At 38.1% G+C, this 21,852-nt stretch overlaps 1 protein-coding gene across 6 annotated transcripts in view; it reads right to left on the minus strand.

The window, feature by feature from the left end:
* Window positions 1–520: 520 nt before the first annotated feature.
* The window catches only part of CCDC88A (coiled-coil domain containing 88A), a 368,487-nt gene continuing 347,155 nt past the window's right edge, over window positions 521–21,852 (minus strand). For 2 of the 6 annotated variants that reach the window (XM_045009683.1, XM_045009682.1), the window contains 6 exons: window positions 21,586–21,657; window positions 20,353–20,433; window positions 10,836–11,104; window positions 6,723–7,212; window positions 2,160–2,259; window positions 521–1,556 (listed from right to left, as the gene is read on the minus strand). In XM_045009683.1, coding sequence (XP_044865618.1) covers window positions 2,195–2,259; window positions 6,723–7,212; window positions 10,836–11,104; window positions 20,353–20,433; window positions 21,586–21,657 — 977 coding nt within the window. In that variant the 3' untranslated portion in view covers window positions 521–1,556; window positions 2,160–2,194. Of the gene's footprint in view, window positions 1,557–2,159; window positions 2,260–5,288; window positions 7,213–10,835; window positions 11,105–20,352; window positions 20,434–21,585; window positions 21,658–21,852 lie in introns of those variants that run through there. The other 4 variants (XM_045009677.1, XM_045009680.1, XM_045009681.1 and 1 more) reach the window with 3 other exon arrangements.

Here is a 21,852-nt window from a genome sequence, read left to right on the forward strand (position 1 = left end):
ATGATTTACAAAGTGTTTCAATTTTGACAGAACTGCATTCTCGGATGGAAAATGTTTCTGTCAAAGATTTTCCAACCAGCTTTAGTCGTTATAGATGATAGTGAAAGCCTAAAAAATAAATTATTACTACTTAAAACTATATATAGTTGCTCTGCCAAACAAGCTAAGGAATGTTGTGAACTTGGTGTAAATGTAGTCCATGGTCCTGATTCTGCAAACACTTATGGTCGTGCTTAACTTTACTTATGGGAATAGTTCCATTAATATCAGTGGGACTAATCATGTAAAATTACTCATGTGCATAAGCCTTTGCTGGATTAAACCCTATGAGGTTACACAGTTAATTTGATTTTTTCATAGACATATTAATGCACTTATTCATGTACAATAAAATGTTAATATTTAATATAAACTGGGATCGAGTGATAAGTCCATGTACTTTTCCCTAGGTTAACTAAATCTGTTTTTATCCTCTTGCAAATGTCTTCAAGACAACAAATGCATACAAATATTTTAAAAGTACTAATAACATTTATCGATTTTAATGCAGAATTATAATTAACAAAAGAGAATGTCTTATTAATAAAGGAGAATCTTAATGAGTGCATTGATTGTAAAATGCAGATGACATTATTTACATTGTTTTTTCCCATAAGGAAACCTCCTAAGCCACAGTCAGCACACATCAAAACACAAATTGAAAAAAAAAATAGTTAAAACACAAACATTTAGTATAAGACAGTTTTATCCTGGGAATGCCATTTGTTGAAAAACTACATTAGGGAAAAAAAAAGTCCTAGTAAAATTATTCTTGTCAATCTCCTGTCAAGAACTTCTGAACGTATCTGTGCAGCATAACTTGTGCATCTGGAAAACACAAGAATTTCTACATAGTGTGAATATTCCATCACTCCATCTTTATTATGGAGTTGTTCAAATGTTTTCATGTATGTAAACAGAATTTTCTTTTGCAGTATGCACCAAAATAATAATCAGCACAGATTTTTCTTTGAAAGAGCAACATCATGCAGATTATGTTAATCAAATAAGCCAGTGAAGTGCCAGTAAGATTGTGGGTTTTTTGTATCTGTATATACAGTAAATTTCCACAAAATACTATTGCATTTATTTCAGATTTACAGAACTAAATATAAACTGCTAGATTTTTGCTAATTATTAGCAGAAGCTGTAAGCAATCAGTGGCTAAATTCATAAACAAAAGATGAAAGAAGTAGCATTTTATTCCTGGAGTAATTCTTGAGATCTTAAATGGTTGATCCTTAAGGAGATGAGAACTGTCCTTTATTCAGTAGATCTTAACAGTGCAATGTGCAACAATTCCTAAAACGGTCTAAAAAGTTTCATCAGTAGACTCCAGTAGAGCTCCTTGATTCAAGGAAGGAAGGTTTGTATTTCTTGCCTGCTCTATTCACGAAGAATTGTAAAAAGTTCCCTTAACGTTTTTAAAAATTATTATTATTGATTCCTATAGTTGACTGTCTTGTTACTTCAGAAATAAAGGCTTCATACTGAGACTCTGAAGGACACTTTTCTCTCTGTGTTCAATTGAAAGGTAGAAAAAAGAAGAAAGAGAACATAAGAAAAGCTTAAAGTGTAGAAGAGACACAAAATTCAGAGTAAAGTTACTAAAAGAACTTAACAGCATGCATCAGAGATTTAGTGAGAACAAGAAAGGGACAGAATGCCAAAGATAAACTTTACATAAAGGCAGTTTCCCTGCAATATAGAATAGTTTATAAAATTAACATTTTTTGCTTTCTAAAACTATTCTTTTGAATTTATCTGTCCCTTTCTAAATAAGTGACTTCAATACTGTTTCATAAGATCATTTTCTTGAAGCTTCCTCTTATAAAGTTTTAACAGTTTTTAAAAGACATCTTGGAAATCTTATATATATAAAAAAAATGTCATTTTACAAGGGAAAAAAGTGTTTAAAGATTTCTCGTTGCCTGCCCAGACAGGCAAAAAACCCTAACTACAGCTGTCTGTTCTGGCTTTACTAATAAGCAAGATAGAAAGCCAGTTAAGCAAGCAATATTTACATCTGTTAATGCAATGTGCACTTATTCTTAGAGGTAATGCTGTTAGTTTGTTGTAAATGAAATTAATCTCATTTACATTTTGGGCAGGAAACTCACCACTTGGCCCACATCTCATGTAGTGGGTAATAGCATTAGGAGCTTTGTTGCTCCCTAGACCTGCTTTTTGAATTTCTGCTTTCTGGTATAGCTTCCACATCTGCAGGAGAAAAGCATTTCATGTTATTCAATTTGTTTAGCAGGACAAGAAAAAGCCCTCACTTAACAATACGCAGTTACTTAATAGTAGGATATAGCTGCTCAAAGGTATAAGACGACTTTTTTGAGGGACAGGGTTGTTGAGGGAGAGGGAAGGAAGGAATTCACTAGAATAATCTACAGACATATATTAAAGGTAAACCTGTTATAAAAGTTCATATCTGCATTTTAACAATAATAAAATATAAAATAATCAAATATTACTTTTCAAATCCACAAGAGGATAAATTCAACATTTAAATTTAATAGCCCTAAATCTGTGCCAGTATGAAAGGGTAAAACACCACTGAAATCAATGGAACTGTGCCCACGTACACCAGCAGAGAAATTGGCTCAACTTTTTTTTTTTTGTTTAAACCTAACTGCCAGTAACACATATATAACTATTTACTAAAATGGCTAAATTCAAGTCTGTAAAGTGGAAAATAACCTTTGCATGCAACAGATATAACATGCACAATACAGTATCTTAACTAAGTGTTCACTTAGAAAAGCAAAGCTTCGGGCAAACTTTTCATTGCAAGCAAAAAATTATTCCTGTTCATGGCAGAACAATTAATTAAATGTCTAATGTCCATTTTTGGCTGATGATCAAATACTCTGAATTATTATGCAAAATTTGATTTTTAGGTCTGGATTTCCATTTCTAAGGCCAGCAGGGACCAGGAATCGCAGAGACATGGATCAAGAAATGAGTGCACTAAATTGCTTCATAGGAAGCCCTCTGATTGATCTAGGAGCAACACTGATGGGATCTGAAGGGAATCCCACAAAGCCTCCACAGCTGAAACAAGAATGAAAAGATTCAGCCATGATGTGTGAGTATTTGTTAGGGAGTACAGTACAGAGGAGTACAGAGGAGAAAAACTCTCTATGCATGAGCACATCTGTTTTTCCCCCCAAATATTAGAGCTGACGAGCAGCAGTTGAACATGGTTTATTTTTCAAGGCCATCAAATATTCCCTAATAATGGGTCTGCTCCCACTCCCATTGGAATTGATGGGGCAGGATCAGGCCCAACAGAAAACCAGGAACACAGGGTTACTTTTAAAAGTCTTATGATCAACAGCACATCAGAAATTGGAAAAATAAGGGGAAATAGTTATAGTGGCCCAAACTGAAAAAGTTCACTCCAGAACCCCAATGTGAAGATATGAAATTTAAAAGGGCTGATTTTCATTTATACAAAGCCTCTTAATTTCACTCTAGTAGTGTAAGATGCTGGTAGTGAAAATGGATATAAAATAAAAATCGCATCCACATTAAGGCCTCTTTCTTTTGCCAGATTTATCATTTTATTAGTTATCAAATGTAACTGGCGAGTGTGGCTGCTCATGACAGACCATCAAACGTATCATTACTTACTGCCCAATTTATAAATATGAAGGAGGCATTACTGCAATAAATTCTGCTACTCCTGATGTAGCCATTTGGCTCGATCAACTTCAGGTGAAATTGTAGTTGCTGCTCTACACCAGAGCCATATGGAAGAAGAAGATTGGTGTGTGAGAATTTAGTGTTTGTGAAAGGAACGAAAATGATTCAAAGATGGAAGTACACATTGGCTGGAAAAGTTTCCTTTACTTTCTCAACATCAATCTATAAGGATCACATCTAGGGTTGAAAAGGTAGGTTGAAATTCTGTTTCCCTTCAATCGTTGGCCTCACTGCTGAGCACCAACATAGGTCGCAATGGTGCTGTTGGTTTATTCTTAATAAACTCAATGTACCTTGTGATAAGCTATCAGTTTTTCCAAGAAATAGGTTTGCTGTCAGTTACCCAACCCCCCCCCCAAAGTACCGATGCTTGTAGTGTGCTTTCTGAGTTCCTGTAGGATACTTCAAGATTTTATAGATTTCCTATAGAATTCCATAGATAACTTTTAAAATTTATTGTGCATATTTCTGTTAAACTGGCAGCACCGTATATGTTAAAAAATGAGTTAAACAAATATGGAACAACAATGAATCAGAATGAAATGACCCAAGACTGATGTACTCTGTGTGTGTGAGAATAAGAAGAATTATGTTGACAGCATTTCTTTTATTGTATATAGGCTAGAAACTATCTTTAAAGGAGATACAGCAATGACATTAAGAAGCACAAGGCTGGACATAAATCTCTCACTTATCCTTTGGTTATCAGCCCATAAACTGTGTAGGTGTGCAAACATGGTAAAGGAAAGCTATTTTATGTTTTGGAAGAAGCATAATTTGTTCCTTCATGGAGTCTCTCTAAGACACTTTATGTTCTCCACTTACTTCCTCCTCACACCTTCATGCAGAGGAGACCTAGCAATGGATTCTCCAAAGTTCATCAATGATGCTCCTGTATCAGCTGAAGATATTTCTAGAGTGTGACACAAAGGAATTACTGCTTCCTTCATGAAGAGTTAAGTGAACTATTCTTGCAGCACTTCTAGTCCTTGCTGACCTGGGACCAAAGGTATCAAATTTGGGTCCCCATGTAGCAGCGCTGTGCACTGCCACGCAATTTCTGGCCAAAGAAGCACAATTGTAAAAGTTAGAATATGAAATTCATTATTTTCAACAAGATATATTTTCTTCTCTCATGCAGGTTTTTATATAGCACAGCTACTTTTGATTTCTCAAACCTAAATATTTAATTGTGTTTCAATTTATTAAAAAAATGCTGATGTCTATGTAAGGGTCTAGCTCTACAAGCAAATGCAATTTATAGCTGAAGTATGGTATAATTTTAAAGTTTGGTTTAAATCGTTTTAAGTTTAAATTGTTACCAGACTTAAAGTGCAATTTCAAGCAGTTGCAGAGATGCTAGAATTTTAAATAGCGTTTTTTAAACATTTTATATATCAAATATTTAAAATATATTATTTCAGCTGCATTCATATTTAATATAGTCTTATTGTCAAATCTCATATGCCTCATTTTCTAACTAAGCAATGTTCTATCTGCATAGGAAAAAAAAGAATTGCCACCATAATTAGTAAAGATTTTTATTATTATACATTGTAAAAATTCTCATAAAACTATAGTGTTACTTGACTCCAAATAAAACAGCACATTGGACCACCTCTGTATGTCAGACATGAGAAGATAAACCACAGGAAAAGGAAAAAGAGGTAGAGGAGGATCATTTTTTCTATGCAACTGCTACACTTAATTTGATTGTTATATTTTAAAAAGTTACCATTTATGAATATTAACAATTGTTTTATTTATTAAAGTTCAAATATTTTAATAAATACGAACTGCAGTTCATATTTATTGTGCAGCAAACTGCAGGCACTGAATTATTTGGGCTACAACTTATTCCTTGAGCAAAACGACACACAAAACATAGCATAAATAAAAAGCAAAAGATACTAAAATCTCTCTAACAGGTTGGGGTTTTTTTGCTAGTATTGTATACGTGCAAGAGGAAAAAATAGGCATTTTTGTATGGGTGATGCATCTGAAAACAAAAGTACAAGTGAGGAAAGTACCTTCCTGTTGGTAAAAAATTACCTGGTTCTTTGTGCAATTTTTGGCAATGCAGCATGCAACTGCTTTAACATGCATTCAATAATGTAGAAAAACAAAATATTTCTAACGTGACAAATAAAAATACAGAACATTAGTTTGTATTATTAAGGCTTTTAGAGGCATGCAGAAAATATACAGTGCAATTAATGTTTTGTGCAAGCTTTGGTGTGATTACAATTTTACATTTATACACATGCTGTAATACACAGCTGATTTTTATATCACCATTCAGAGGAAAACACCCCCCATAAACCTGCCAGAAACTATTTTTTATTTTTAGTGGAACATTCCCTAAATCAGTGGACATTGAGAAGAACATCTGTGTCATTTGTATTTAATATGACATCTCTCGTATCATACACAACCATACTCATACCAAACAGTTTGGTTATCTTCAGAAACCAGTAAAGGGGATTCAATCTTGCTAGTATTTACACATGCAGAAGAAGCAGTAAATTCACTATTTAGAACTGACTGTGGGTTACTGGTATCAGACTTACGGTCATCAGAAGACTGTTCATGATCTTTTTGTAAAGATTTAACTGATGAGACAAATGTCTGATCAGTTACCTTAGCTGTAGACCTTTGAGGTAATCCACTTATATTACTAACTAATTCAGTGTTAAGGGATAAAAATGGCTGTGACACATGGGCCAAAGTAAATGTCCCTGTGCTATCATTAGTTGATATACCAACTTTATCACTGAACACATTAGTGCTCGAAGTTTTGTCAACAACATTTGATTTTCCCATCCTTGAATTCCTAGGCTTCTCAGATTTATATCCCGAGTGATCTGGTTTAATTGTATTATCTAAATCATTTTGTGGAACAGAATCTACATTGTAAGATGTATAATGAAAAAAACTAGAGGACTGCTGGTGTGGACGGTACTCACTAGATGCTGATGGAATGCTTCTATCAGCTGTAGATGGTGCTGGATCAATTGATACAGGCTGCCTACTGTCCTTAGATAAAAAATCATGAATGCTTGTCCTTCGAGTAGTTCCTTCTGCTGTAGAAATCACACTGCTTGCACGAGGTAAGGTAGCATAAGGGCTGCAATCTTTTGATTGTCGTTGTGATGGATTTGTCTGTACTTTTTCTTTGATTGACTTGACCTTTCCTTGAGTACCTGACATCAATTTTATTGGAGAGCTGGTAAAGTAGGTATCTTCAGTTTTACGAGGGCTGGGCCTTACAAGCTGTTCAGGTTTAGCTGACCTTCCATCTGAGAAGTCAACTGTGTTTTTCACACTTAATGACCTGACGATACCACTGCTGACAGACGACTGTTTCCTTAGCTTTTCTTTTCCTGCCAACTCAGCAGACTCAGACAAACTTTTCATTACTTCATCTAAAAGATTCTCTTGGCTTGCACACTTTATCTGTCAAAACATATCCAAACAGCTTATTGATTTAATTTTTAAATTTACAAGATATTTTAGTCATCTTTATTGCATGAAAGTGAAAAACAACTAGATTATTATTTTATTTAAATACTACATTTATTTGAATTGCTTAAGACTATTTATTAGTGGCAAAAGTGCAAGTGATATTTTACCTCTTAAATTTGAATTGTATATAATTTTGAGCTATCATATAGATTGGCTATAAGGAAACATTCCTACATTGGAAACTAGATGTCTGTGAAAGGCTGCAACTATCTAGAGTTCATGAGATATTACTTCTCCTCTGATATCAAGTAGCTCAACCAATCAATGGATTAGAACTTCAAACTCACATCTTCTCTCCTGCCCTCCTTTTCACTAACTAATTGATAATTTCCTTAACAATTTGAACAATATGTACCAATGTTTTGAACCTAAGACTAGTGTGTGGAGTTCCGGATTTCAAACCAGGTTCAAGCAGCTGGAAGAAATCCAATATGCAAAGTTGGAAAAAAGTTTCCTTTTCTGTTCAACCAGCTCCATCCATCTGGAATTCATAGGCTATGTCTAATAGTACTCAAAATCTTGACCAGGAGGAATTTTAAATTAAATCATGACCTCATTTTCTCATGAAAAAGTAAAGAGGTGGCTTGGTGATAGCTCTTAAGCATCAGGGAATTCACCAGTTCAATGATCTCTAGGACCCAGTGGTCTGAAGCAATGCTCGCCATTCTTGAAATAAAAAAGGACAAAAAGTCCTCGAAGGATGGAGTAAAAGGGGAAGAAAGACAAGGATTTGGATACTCTAGGACTAGTTCAGTGTTCTCTGGAGCATCCTCAAATTCACTAAATATGGCCCCCACCAGCAGGTCAGTCTACAAAGGTCTAGAAGGAAGAGTGTTGTCTCCTGTGGCAGGGACAGAATGACTTCTCCAATTGTGTGGGTCTTTGCTGGCTGCAAGCTCTTGAAGAGGACTTCTGAAAGTGCCTGTTATGCAATCTAACTGAAGATGTCCTCTGGAAAACAGGCTAATTCAAGCCTAGAGTCCTAGCCATTGACTTTGTGCTTTTCTTTTTTTTCCAAAATTCGGCAAAGCACTTAAACACACATAAATCCATCCATATTCAGCAAAGCACTTAAGAAAAGGTTTAACATTAAGCATGTGAAATGAGACAATCATGGGGAATAGGGATGCACCTAAGCATGTGCTTACATACCTTGCTAAATCAAAGCTCAAGTCATCTGTGTCTTTAAAAGTGAAGTCCACAACTTTTGCCTGGGCCTCAACTTAGAGACCAGAATTCCTGAGCCAGTAGGGTTTCCTAAGGAAGGGAGTCCTAACCAAAGTCCCACCAGTTTTGTCTGAGATATCACAGAAACTATTGGAAACAGTCTGGCCTTTTTTAAACAACTCCGGAAATTCCTGTTTCTTAACTCAGGAATGTACTGGTCCCAAAAGGTGGCTCTGGACCAGAAAAAAAATTATATCTGGCTATAACTGCCACCATTCATAATGTCAGGGAAGCTGAAGAATAAACTTTTATTCCAAATATGTCCAATCATTTGGACTCAATGACATCTTCCCATTTCTAGTTTTCTCACTTGCAACAGAGATCACAAGTGAGTATATTATAGGACACTGGTAAAATACATCAAACCCCTCCTTGAGAATTTGGTATGAAGGATTCAGGTTTCCTTGAGACAGAAATACCATAGGCAGGAGTGGTTCGACACCTCTTTAGCTAGCTTCAACAAACCTTCATTGACTGAGAGGGCTATTCTTCCTTTCTCTTGGACTTCCAGGAAGTCCAAAAGTTTAAGTGGTGGCTTCCTGGCGAAAAGTACTAAAAGGATATTGTAGGAACAGATTTTCGATAGCCCAGAGCCCAGTAACATGTTTAAACCACTGCCAGCAGCTGGAGTACCTATTGTTATGCTTATTGCTGAAAGCAGCTAAAGGGAGGCCTTTCTGACACCTCAGCACAGCTAACAGATCAGGAGGGGAGGGTGAAGTGAGTGACTTCAAGAAGAAAACATGACCCTCTGTCCTCCTGACATGAGCTGTATTTCCACAGCATGCGGTTTTGCAAGATGGAAAGTCTGGCAATAGTTAACTATTGCTATACAGCTGGTTAACTGGTGGAAAGTTCCCCTACCCGACTGATGGAAAATTGCCCACCTGACAGGCTGGAAATCTCCACCCTTAATTTAACTTCTCAGCAATTTTGTTAATGAACAAGCTATGTAATTCTAACAAGTTGGATATAAAATCAGAAAGAAATCTGAACTCAGTGGACACTTGAACATTTGGACACCTTTCAAGTTCCCTTGCAGCCGTCCACTGGACGCTTGCAGTTATCCACTTGAGACCTCCCCAAGACCCCAAGACCTTGGGGTGTTTTGCTAATCTGTTTTGGACATGTGGAAGTGCTTGAAACTAAGTAAAGTGTAGCTTTAAGTGAAAGCACTCGTATTGTCCTGTTTGTACCAACCATCTATTGGTCTGATGGCCGTATCTCCATTGATTTATTTCCTGACACCACCTTGCACAGAATAAAGTTACCTAGAACTTTGGACTGAAAGAACCCTGGGAAACAATATCAGGAGTTACAGACATTCATCCCACCCAAACTAGACAGATCCTAGCATCAATTGGAGATGTTGAAATAGGCAAGATGGCCTCCTTAGATGATGAGTTAGAGGAGGGAAACCTCTGAAGATAATCCCACCACTTTCTCCACTTTCATGAGGAGGGCTGTGACAGCAGTTCTCACTGAAGACAATTAAGAGGCAGTAAGAGGAAAGGAAACCACTCTGGGGCAAATGGCTGCCCACCCAGCCACTACTGATGAGTATGCCCACCTGCAGCACTTAGGACAGGAGCCCTCAACTTTTCTTTCCTAATGTGGTCATCAGGGAAGCAGCAACCACTTATAAATTGTTACGCTTTGTATTTATTTCTTTTAAAATTACACCAGGAGTGGATTGATCTCCTTTTACTGGGGATGCACAGCCAGAGTTAAATACACTCCCTGCCATCTGACCAGCTCTACTAATCCCAGGTGGGCAGCAGCTGTTTTTCCCCACTGCACACTGAACCAGAATGCCACTTTGCTCCTACTTAGCATACCATCTCATATTACATTCTGTAGCCATCACCCTCCTTTTCCTATTTTCCTTAACAAAAACTAAATTTTGGACCTGAAAATGAAAGGCTTTTCTATAGGAACCTTTAGTTTGCAGCAAGCTGTAGTGAATCTACCCCACACTAGTATGCCACTGACTGTCTGTATCAACACTTCTGACACTCATTATCAGTTCAGTAATGCACTTCGATATAGTCCTGATTAAAAAAAGACTATATCAAAGTGTATAAACAAACTATTAATGCATGTCAGCAGGGTTCACATGGATAGACACAGGCTAGTACAGGATATAGTCACACACCCAGCTTGCCACGAACTAATTGTTTGTGTAGACAAACTACTATTTGACAGTGTCTCTTTAAAAGAATTTAAGGGGGTCCTGCAATGGCATACACTATAAGTACCATATTAAATCTGTGCATAAATATAGGGTATTGTATAGCCCTAAAATTAAAAAAAATTTTTTAACTAACCTCTGTAGAAGTAACCTTGTTGCTTTCTTCTAAAAACTGCTGCAGAGTAACCACCTCACTTCCAGGAGAACCAGTTTTGATCTTCTGCTTTCCTTGATTATCCACTGTTTCAGGCATTTTTTCCTGGATCATGGGACTCGACTTGGTATGACTTTTCAAATACTGGATGGGACTGCTGCTGCTGCTAGACCAAGCCTCATGTTCATGAAGCAGACTAAATTCTCCACTGCTGTGACTTTGTGGCCTACTTTGGTTGTTAATTCCACCTGCTTTTGGAGTAAACAGTATTAAATGTTCTATAATAATAATTACATGAAAATAATTGTTGAACAGCACATTCTGAACAATATCTGGAGGATTATTAGATGTCATTTAATCAGGGCTGGATCTAGGCACCAGCAAACCAAGCACATGCTTTGGGCAACACAATTTTTTTTTTTTTGCACTTCAGCACTTGTGCTCCCGGAGGTTTTTTGTTTTTTTTTTTTTGCTTGGGGCAGCCAAAAGTCTAGAGCTGGCCCTGCATTTAATAATGCCTGTTTATATAATTTTTTTAAAATGTTGAAGACTCTAATTGTCCTGTATTACTCAGATCAAATATCCTATTCTGAAATCATGTTATAAATGCAATTTCATTCCCTTGGCTTATCTGTTACAACTTTTCAACCTGATTTTTTCAGTTTTTCAATGAAAAAAAAAAGCACCCTTCACTTGAAATTTAATTCTAAGAGGTTAAATGTATACAGAAGACTTTATGATTCAGTTCATGTTCAGCAACTCTGTAAAGCAGATATTGTCATCTGCTACTCATGTGATATCTTACATAAATGAGACAGAAAAGGTAGAACATGAATGATATCATAGAATCATAGGACTGGAAGGGACCTTGAGAGGTCATCAAGTCTAGTCCCCTGCACTCATGGCAAAACTAAGTATTATGTAGACCACCCCTGACAGGTGTTTGTCTAACCTGCTCTTAAAAATCTCCAATGATGGAGATTCCATAACCTCTCTTGGCAATTTATTCCAGTGCTTAATCACCCTGATAGTTAGGAATTTTTTCCTAATGTCCAACCAAACCACCTTTGCTGCAATTTCAGCCCACTGCATCTTGTCCTAACCTGAGAGGTTACGGAGAAATTTTTTTCTCCTTCCTCCTTCTAACAACCTTTTATGTACTTGAAAACTGCTATCATGTCCCCTCTTCAGTCTTCTCTTCTCAAGATTAAACAAACCCAGTTTTTTCAATCTTCCCTCACAGGTCATCTTTTAATCATCCTTGTTGCTCTTCTCTGGACTATCTCCAATTTGTCCACATCTTCCCTGAAATGTGGTACCCAGAACTGGACACAATATTCCAGCTGAGGCCTAATCAGCACGGAGTAGAGCGGAAGAATTACTTCTCATGTCTTGCTTACAACACTGCAGTTAATAACCCCAGAATGATGTTTGCTTTTTTTTTTTTTTTGCAATGTTGACTCATATTTAACTTGTGATCCACTATGACCCTCAGATCCCTTTCTGCAGGACTCCTTCCTAGGTAGTCATTTCCCATTTTATATGTGTGCAACTGATTGTTCCTTCCTAAGTGGAGTACTTTGCATTTGTTCTTATTGAATTTCATCCTGTTTTCATCAGTCCATTTCTCTGGTTTGCCCACATCATTTTGAATTTTAATCCTATCCTCCAAAACATTTGTGATCCCTCCCAGCTTGGTATTGTTCACAAACTTGAAGAAAATGACTGCCACTTCTTCAAGAGAATTTTCTAGAAAGGCTCCTGTAGAAAGGTTTTCCTTATATTGTAAATGTTAGTTTATTACAATTGTGACCTGAAGGAGGAACACAGCAGTAAGTGCAAAAAAAATCGCTGCTATAACAATTTTATTTGATTTTCAATCTTTCTTAGAGGATCAGAGTAAAAGATACTGGTGAATAGTAAACTGCTCTCTACCCTTTTTGTTATTTCTGAATAATGTAATTATATTTGAAGAAAGGAAAATTGTCTACAGTAGAAACTGTTGATGTACTATATACAATCTGGGGCACAAGTTACCTCAGGGAATCTTTCACAGTAGAGAGTAACAAAATGAACAAGGCAAAAACCCGCTGTTCTAGTATTTAATTCTCAATTACCAATAAACAGGTATTATCAAGAAAGTACAGTAATTCCTAACTTAAAGTTGTCCCAGTTAGGGTTGTTTCGTTGTTATGTTGCTGATCAATTAGAGAACACGCTCGTTCAAAGTTGTGCGGTGCTCCCGTATAATGTTGTTTGGCAGCTGCCTGCTTTGTCCACTGCTTGCAGAAAGAGCAGCCCGGTAGAGCTAGCTGGTGGGGGCTTAGAACCAGGGTGGACCGGCAGTCCCCCTATCAGCTCCCTGTGCGGCAGCTGCCCAGCAGGCTATCAATTGCCAGGAAGTTCAGCTGTCTTTCCTTGTTTAAAATTTATACAGAGAGAGAGAGAGAGAGAGAGAGAGAGAGAGAGAGTGTGTGTGTGTGTGTGTGTGTAAAAAATATAGTCTTTTGTCTGGCGAAAAAAATTCCCTGGAACCTAACCCCCACATTTACATTAATTCTTATGGGGCAATTGGATTCACTTAAAATCATTTCGCTTAAAGAAGCATTTTTCAGGAACATAACTACAACGTTAAGCAAGGAGTTACTGTATTAGTCAAATACATTCTATGAAGTCTTATGAATGGATGCTACTCTAACATGACGGGGAAAGGAGTCGAGGAAAGCTGGCTGTATTTTAAAGAAACCTTATTGAGGTGCAGGAACAAACCATCCCGATGTGTAGGAAGAAAAGTAAATATGGCAGGCGACCAGCTTGGCTCAACAGTGAAATCCTTGCTCGCCTTAAACACAAAAAAACAGCTTATAAGAAGTGGAAGATTGGACAAATAACCAGGGAGGAGTATAAAAGTATTGCTCAGGCATGCAGGAGTGAAATTAGGAAGGCCAAATCACACTTGGAGTTGCAGCTAGCAAGAGATGTTAGGAGTAACAAGAAGGGTTTCTTCAGGTATGTTAGCAACAAGAAGAAAGTCAAGGAAAGTGTGGGCCCCTTGCTGAATGAGGGAGGGAACCTAGTGACAGAGGATGTGGAGAAAGCTAGTGTACTCAATGCTTTTTTTGACTTTGTCTTCACAGACAAGGTCAGCTCCCAGACAGCTGCACTCTGCAGCACGGTATGGGGAGGAGGTGACCAGCTCTCTGTGGGGAAAGAAGTAGTTCGGGACTATTTAGAAAAGCTGGATGAGCACAAGTCCATGGGGTCGGATGCGCTGCATCCAAGGGTGCTAAAGGAGTTGGCCGATGAGATTGCAGAGCCATTGGCCATTATCTTTGAAAAATCATGGCGATCGGGGGAAGTGACTGGAAAAAGGCTAATGTAGTGCCCATCTTTAAAAAAGGGAAGAAGGAAGATCCAGGGAACTACAGGCCAGTCAGTCTCACCTCAGTCCCTGGAAAAATCATGGAACAGGTTCTCAAGGAATCAATTCTGAACCACTTAAAGGAGGGGAAAGTGATCAGGAACAGTCAGCATGGATTCACCAAGGGCAAGTCATGCCTGACTAATCTAATTGCCTTCTATGATGAGATAACCGGCTCTGTGGATGAGGGGAAAGCAGTGGATGTGCTATTTCTGGACTTTAGCAAAGCTTTTGATATAGTTTCTCACAGTATTCTTGCCAGCAAGTTAAATAAGTATGGGCTGGATGAATGGACGGTAAGGTGGATAGAAAACTGGCTAGACAGTCGGGCTCAACGGGTAGTGATCAATGGTTCCATGTCTAGTTGGCAGCCGGTATCAAGTGGAGAGCCCCAAGGGTCGGTGCTGGGGCCGGTTTTATTCAATATCTTCATTAACGATCTGGAGGATGGTGTGGACTGCACCCTTAGCAAGTTTGCAGATGACACTAAACTAGGAGGAGTGGTTGATATGCTGGAGGGTAGGGCTAGGATACAGAGGGACCTAGACAAATTAGAGGACTGGGCCAAAAGAAATATGATGAGGTTCAACAAGGACAAGTGCAGAGTCCTGCACTTAGGATGGAAGAATCCCATGCACTGCTACAGACTAGGGACCGAATGGCTGGGCAGCAGTTCTGCAGAAAAGGACCTAGGGGTTACGGTGGATGGAAAGCTGAATATGAGTCAACAGTGTGCCCCTGTTGCCAAGAAGGCTAATGGCATTTTGGGTTGTATAAGTAGGGGCATTTCCAGCAGATCGAGGGATGTGATCATTCCCCTCTACTCAGCACTGGTGAGGCCTCATTTGGAGTACTGTGTCCAGTTTTGGGCCCCACACTACAAGAAGGATGTGGATAAATTGGAGAAAGTCCAGCGGAGGGCAACAAAAATGATTAGGGCGCTGGAGCACATGACTTATGAGGAGAGGCTGAGGGAACTGGGATTGTTTAGTCTGCAGAAGAGAAGAATGAGGGGGGATTTGATAGCTGCTTTCAACTACCTGAAAGGGGGTTCCAAAGAGGATGGATCTAGACTGTTCTCAGTGGTAGAAGATGACAGAACAAGGAGTAATGGTCTCAAGTTGCAGAGGGGGAGGTTTAGGTTGGATATTAGGAAAAACTTTTTCACTAGTAGAGTGGTGAAGAATTGGAATGGGTTACCTAGGGAGGTGGTGGAATCTCCTTCCTTAGAGGTTTTTAAGGTCAGGCTTGACAAAGCCCTGGCTGGGATGATTTAGTTGGGTTTGGTCCTGCTTTGATTAGGGGGTTGGACTAGATGACCTCCTGAGGTCCCTTCCAACCCTGAGATTCTATGATTCTATGATTCTACGTTCAGCATTCTTAAGCCAGCAGTAAATAAAAAATCTTGTGGAATGCCCATCACAAACAGGATTAAAATGGTTTAAAAAAATCTATATTAATACATGAAATATAGGGAATACTGCTAATAGTGTGGTAACATCATCTAGTTATCAAAGGCAAAATTTAAAAGATTATAAAGGTGACTGCATTTTATTATATACACGTCTATATACCTTATATTATTTTGGTTAGTTTGTGTTGTAAATTTTTACAGATTTTATTTCAGAGATAAGATGCCAGAAACACACAGATATGATATAAAAAATTAAGGAGTATTATTTCCCTGTTTAAAAATGTAATTGAATTGAAATTAATTTTGTGGCTATATTTTTTTTTTTAGAATATTTCTTTTTCTATAGTTAAGTCCAAAGGAGATAGCAAAGAGTTACAAAGGGATCTCATAATACTGAGTGACTGGGCAACAAAATGGTAGATGAAATTCAGTGTTGATAAATGCAAACTAATGCACATTGGACAACATAAAAATCCTGACTATACATGTTTTTAATGAAGAAAATACTAATGGGAATTGTGTGATCATGGGAGACTTTAACTTCCCAGATATAGACTGGAGGACAAGTGCTAGTAATAATAATAGGGCTCAGATTTTCCTAGATGCGATAGCTGATGGATTCCTTCACCAAGTGGTTGCTGAACCAACAAGAGGGGATGCCATTTTAGATTTGGTTTTGGTGAGTAGTGAGGACCTCATAGAAGAAATGGTTGTAGGGGACAACCTTGGTTCGAGCGATCATGAGCTAATTCAGTTTAAACTAAATGGAAGGATAAACAAAAATAGATCAGTGACTAGGGTTTTTTATTTCAAAAGGGCTAACTTAAAAAAATTAAGGAAATTAGTTAGGGAAGTGGATTGGAGTGAAGAACTTGTGAATCTAACGGTGGAGGAGGCCTGGAATTATTTCAAGTCAAAGTTGCAGAAACTATCAGAAGCCTGCATCCCAAGAAAGGGGAAAAAATTCATAGGCAGGAGTTGTAGACCAAGCTGGATGAGCAAGCATTTCAGAGAGGTGATTAAGAAAAAGCAGAAAGTCTACAAAGAATGGAAGATGGGAGTGATCAGCAAGGAAAGCTACCTTATTGAGGTCAGATCATGTAGGGATAAAGTGAGGAAGGCCAAAAGCCATGTAGAGTTGGACCTTGCAAAGGGAATTAAAACCGGTAGTAAAAGGTTCGATAGCCATATAAATAAGAAGAAAACAAAGAAAGAAGAAGTGGGACCGCTAAACACTGAGGATGGAGTGGAGGTTAAGGATAATCTGGGCATGGCCCCATATCTAAACAAATACTTTGCCTCAGTCTTTAATGAGGCTAATGAGGAGCTTAGGGAAAATGGTTAGAATGACAAATGGGAATGAGGATATGGAGGTAGATATTGCCACATCCGAGGCAGAAGCCACACTTGACCAGCTTAATGGGACTAAATTGGGGGACCCAGATAATCTTCATCCAAGAATATTAAAGGAACTGGCACATGAAATTGCAAGCCCATTAGCAAGAATTTTTAATGAATCTGTAAACTCAGGGGTTGTACCGTATGACTGGAGAATTGCTAACATAGTTCCTATCTTTAAGAAATGAAAAAAAGTGATCCAGGCAACTAAAGGCCTATTAGTTTGACATCTGTGGTATGCAAGGTCTTGGAAAAATTTTTGAAGGAGAAAGTAGTTAAGGACACTGAGGTCAATGGTAATTGGGACAAAATACAACATGGTTTTACAAAAGGTAGATCGTGCCAAACCAACCTGATCTCCTTCTTTGAGAAGGTAACAGATTTTTTAGACAAAGGAAATGCAGTGTATCTAGTTTACCTTGATTTCAGAAAGGCATTTGATACAGTTCCTCAAAGGGAATTATTAGTTAAATTGGAAAAGATGAGGATCAATATGAAAATTGAAAGGTGGATAAGCTTAAAGGGGAGACTACAATGGGTTGTACTGAAAGGTAAACTGTCAGGCTGGAAGGAGGTTACTAGTGGATTTCCTCAGGGATCAGTTTTGGATCAATTTTATTTAATCTTTTTATTACTGACCTTGGCACAAAAAGTGGGAATGTGCTAATAAATTTTGCGAATGACACAAAGCTGGGAGGTATTGCCAATACAGAGAAGGACCGGGATCTCATACAGGAAGATCTGGATGACCTTGTAAACTGGAGTAATAGTAATAGGATGAAATTTAATAGTGAAAAGTGCAAGGTCATGCATTTAGAGATTAATAAGAATTATTGTTATAAGCTGGGGGCATGCATCAGTTGGAAGTAACAGAGGAGGAGAAGACCTTGGAGTATTGGTTGATCACAGGATGACTATGAGCCGCCAATGTGATACAGAAGTGAAAAAAGCTAATGTGGTCTTGGGATGCATCAGGCGAGGTATTTCCAGCAAAGATAAGAAGGTGTTAGTACCGTTATACAAGGCACTTCTGAGACCTCATCTGGAATACTGTGTGCAGTTCTGGTCTCCCACGTTTAAGAAGGATGAATTCAAACTGGAACAGGTACAGAGAAGGGCTACTAGGATGAACCAAGGAATGAAAAACCTGTTTTATGAAAGGAGACTCAAAGAGCTTGGCTTGTTTAGCCTAACCAAAAGAAGGCTGAGGGGAGATATGATTGCTCTTTATAAATATATCAGAGGGATAAATACCAGGGAGGGAGAGGAATTATTTAAGTTCAGTACTAATGTGGACACAAGAACAAATGGATATAAACTGGCCATCAGGAAGTTTAGCCTTGAAATTAGATGAAGGTTTCTAACCATTGGAGGAGTGAAGTTCTGGAACAGCCTTCCAAAGGGAGCAGTGGGGGCAAAAGACATATCTGGCTTCAAGACTAAGCTTGATAAGTTTATGGAGAGGATGGTATAATGGGATAGCCTAATTCTGGCAATTAATTGGTCTTTGACTATTAGTGGTAAATATGCCCAATGGCCTGTGATGGGATGTTAGATGGGGTGGGATCTGAGTTACTACAGAGAATTATTTCCTGGGTTTCTGGCTGGTGAGTCTTGCCCACATGCTCAGGGTTTAGCTGATCACCATATTTGGGGTTGGGAAGGAATTTTCCTCCAGGGAAGATTCCTCTGCAGCGTGGGGCACGGGTCACTTGCTGGAAGATACTCTGCACCCTGAAGTCTTTAAACCATGATTTGAGGACTTCAATGGCTCAGATATAGGTTAGGGGTTTGTTACAGGAGTGAGTGGGTGAGATTCTGTGGCCTGCGTTGTGCAGGAGGTCAGACTAGATGATCATAATGGTCCCTTCTGACCTTAAAGTCTATGAGTCTATGATATAAATGATGGGGTATAAATCAGCTGTTATCATTCAAGAAAGAGATCTTGGAGCAATTATGGATAGTTCTCTGAAAACATCCACTCAATGTACAGCGGTAGTCAAAAAAACCTAACAGAATGTTGGGAATCATTAGGAAATTAATAGATAATAAGATAGAAAATATTATATTGCCTCTATATAAATCCATGGTATGCCCACATCTTGAATACTACGTGCAGATCTGGTCACTCTATCTCAAACAAGATATATTGGAATTGGAAAAGATACAGAAAAGGGCAATAAAAATGATTAGAGGTATGGAGCAGCTTCCATATGAGGAGAGATTAATAAGACTGGGACTTTTCATGACTGGTGTGGAGAAAGTAAATAAGGAAGTGTTATTTATTCCTTCTCATAACGCAAGAACTAGGTGTCACCAAATGAAATGAATAGGCATCAGATTTAAAACAAACAAAAGGAAGTATTTCTTCACACAACACACAGTCAACCTGTAGAACTCTTTGGCAGAGAATGTTGTGAAGGTCAAGACAATAACTGGGTTCAAAAAAGAACTAGATAAATTCATGGACGATAGGTCCATAAATGGCTATTAGCCAGGATAGGCAGGGATGGTGTCCCTAGCCTCTGTCTGCCAGAAGCTGGGAATGGGCAACAGGGGATGGATCACTTGATTATTACCTCTTTTGTTCATTCCCTCTGAAGCACCTGGCGTTGGCCACTGTTGGATGAAAGGATACTGGGCTAGATGGACCACTGATTTGACCCAGTATGGCCGTTCTTATGTATGTTCTATCTTACATTTATTTTAAAATAGTTTCAACTTCATATATTGTAATTGTTCCTATCTTAATATTTACTAAATGCATTTGAAGGTCTATTTTATTAATATTCTTCCCTAATTTGGAAAATGAAGGGCGTAAAGCAGTGGTGGGCAACCTGTGGGCTGCGCACAGCCTGTCAGGGTAATCCACTGGCAGGCTGCCAGACAGTTTGTTTACATTTGCATGGCTTCCCGCAGCTTCTAGTGGCCGCGGTTTCCCGGCCCGTTGGAGCTGTGGAAAGTGGTGTGGGCCACAGGGACGTGCTGGCTGCCGCTTTCCGCAGCTCCCATTGGCCGGGAACGGCAAACTGCTGCCACTCGGAGCTGCAGATGGCCATGGAAATGTCAACCAACTGTCTGGCGGCTCGCCAGCGGATTACCCTGATGGGCTACATGCCGCCCGTGGGCCACAGGTTGCCCACCACTGGCATAAAGTGTTAAAAGAAAAACATGCCATGAATTTTGTATTTTATTTTTTTTACCAGACCATCTTACAAACACAGTCATGGAAAAGAAGCACAGATGGCAATTCACCTGCACCGTACCTTTGACTTCATGAAGTGAAGCATTGTTATTGCTATTACTAGTGGATGTTCTGCCACTATCAAGGCTGGCTGGTCTGGAAGCTAAATGAAAAGTAAGGAGACAGAATGATAAACAAAATTTTAGCAGATGACACTATGACACTATTTTGATCACAGAATGCTCTGAGGTAGGAATCATGCACTATTTCACAGGCTGAGTATGCCCATTGTCAACAAAGTGTTGTTTCTTACAGATCAGAAAGCGAAGGGATTACCAGGCAGTCCAAGAGGACACTTTAGTAAAGGATGCTACAGGAACAGTAAGATACAAGGGGAAGAAAAATAGAAAACAGAATGCATGTTTAGAACTGAAACAGATTTGTTAGTGGGAAACCAGGATTTTATAGAAGAACACACTGGCGTGCAGAAAGCTGCTTGTGATTTGGTCACTTACAACAGATTTGATAAGTAACCCTGCACACTGTAGAAATGCCACAAACAGGAAAAGCAAGAGCATCTGCATAGTTAATGTCCTGTGCTCCTCCCCAATATAAGCAGGGGTGCTAGAACAATTTGTATAATGGGGGTGCTGAGAGCCATTGAACTAAAACTAAACGCTGTATATAATGGAATCTACTTCAAGCCAGAGGGTGCTGCAGCACCCCTCACAACCCTTGTTCTAGCACCTATTAATACAAGGGAAATAATTGCACTGTTAATCTTTTCCAAAATACTAAATAACAATATTTTATTTCAATTTTGTTTATATTCATTTTAAAATGTTTTAGTAAAGAAAAATAGTTTATTTTATTTCTTGTAAGTGCTTCTATTTTAGCTTTTTCACTCTGTATTTTTACTTGATGAAAAGACTTATTTTGTACTATGAAATATATAAAACTTTAAAATCAAGAAATGAATCACTGAAATCCAATTTTTTTTAATGCAAGTCAAAATTTCCCTTCTTTCACAATTTAACCCAAATATATTTGAAAATGGGCAAAAAGAATTTGTATTCTGTTTAGGTGCATTTCATAGATATCTTCTACTAAATATACACAACAGTTAGTGGAAAGATTATTCTAGGAAAAAAGAAAAAGTATTAGGTTTGAAGAAATGGCACCATATAGTCAAGTTGTGCGGAAATTATAGAAAACATGCTCACTTTCAATGCTGCAATTCACTGTGTGGGCAAACATCGTTAGCATTCACATCATATATTCTTAATTTATTATTTAATTAAAGTTCACATCTTACCATGAATTCTTGATCCTGTACTAGAATCATCACTAATGCCTTGTGGACTTACATCTTCAAAGGATGTAGTATCTATACATAAAGACATAAAACAGTATGTAAATTAAATTTCACAGCAAAACTGTAATTTAAATATTTGTCATCTGTAAAATGCAATGAAATAATTATTTGAAATACAATCCATCTTTGCTTATTATGTAGCCTTTCTGTAGGAAAAAACTCTAAGGTATTTTACAATTAAAGCTATTAAACCCGTTCAATTACTTC

This window comes from Mauremys mutica, chromosome 3 (genome assembly GCF_020497125.1).
Source record: "Mauremys mutica isolate MM-2020 ecotype Southern chromosome 3, ASM2049712v1, whole genome shotgun sequence".
In the NCBI taxonomy this organism is placed as follows: domain Eukaryota; kingdom Metazoa; phylum Chordata; order Testudines; family Geoemydidae; genus Mauremys; species Mauremys mutica.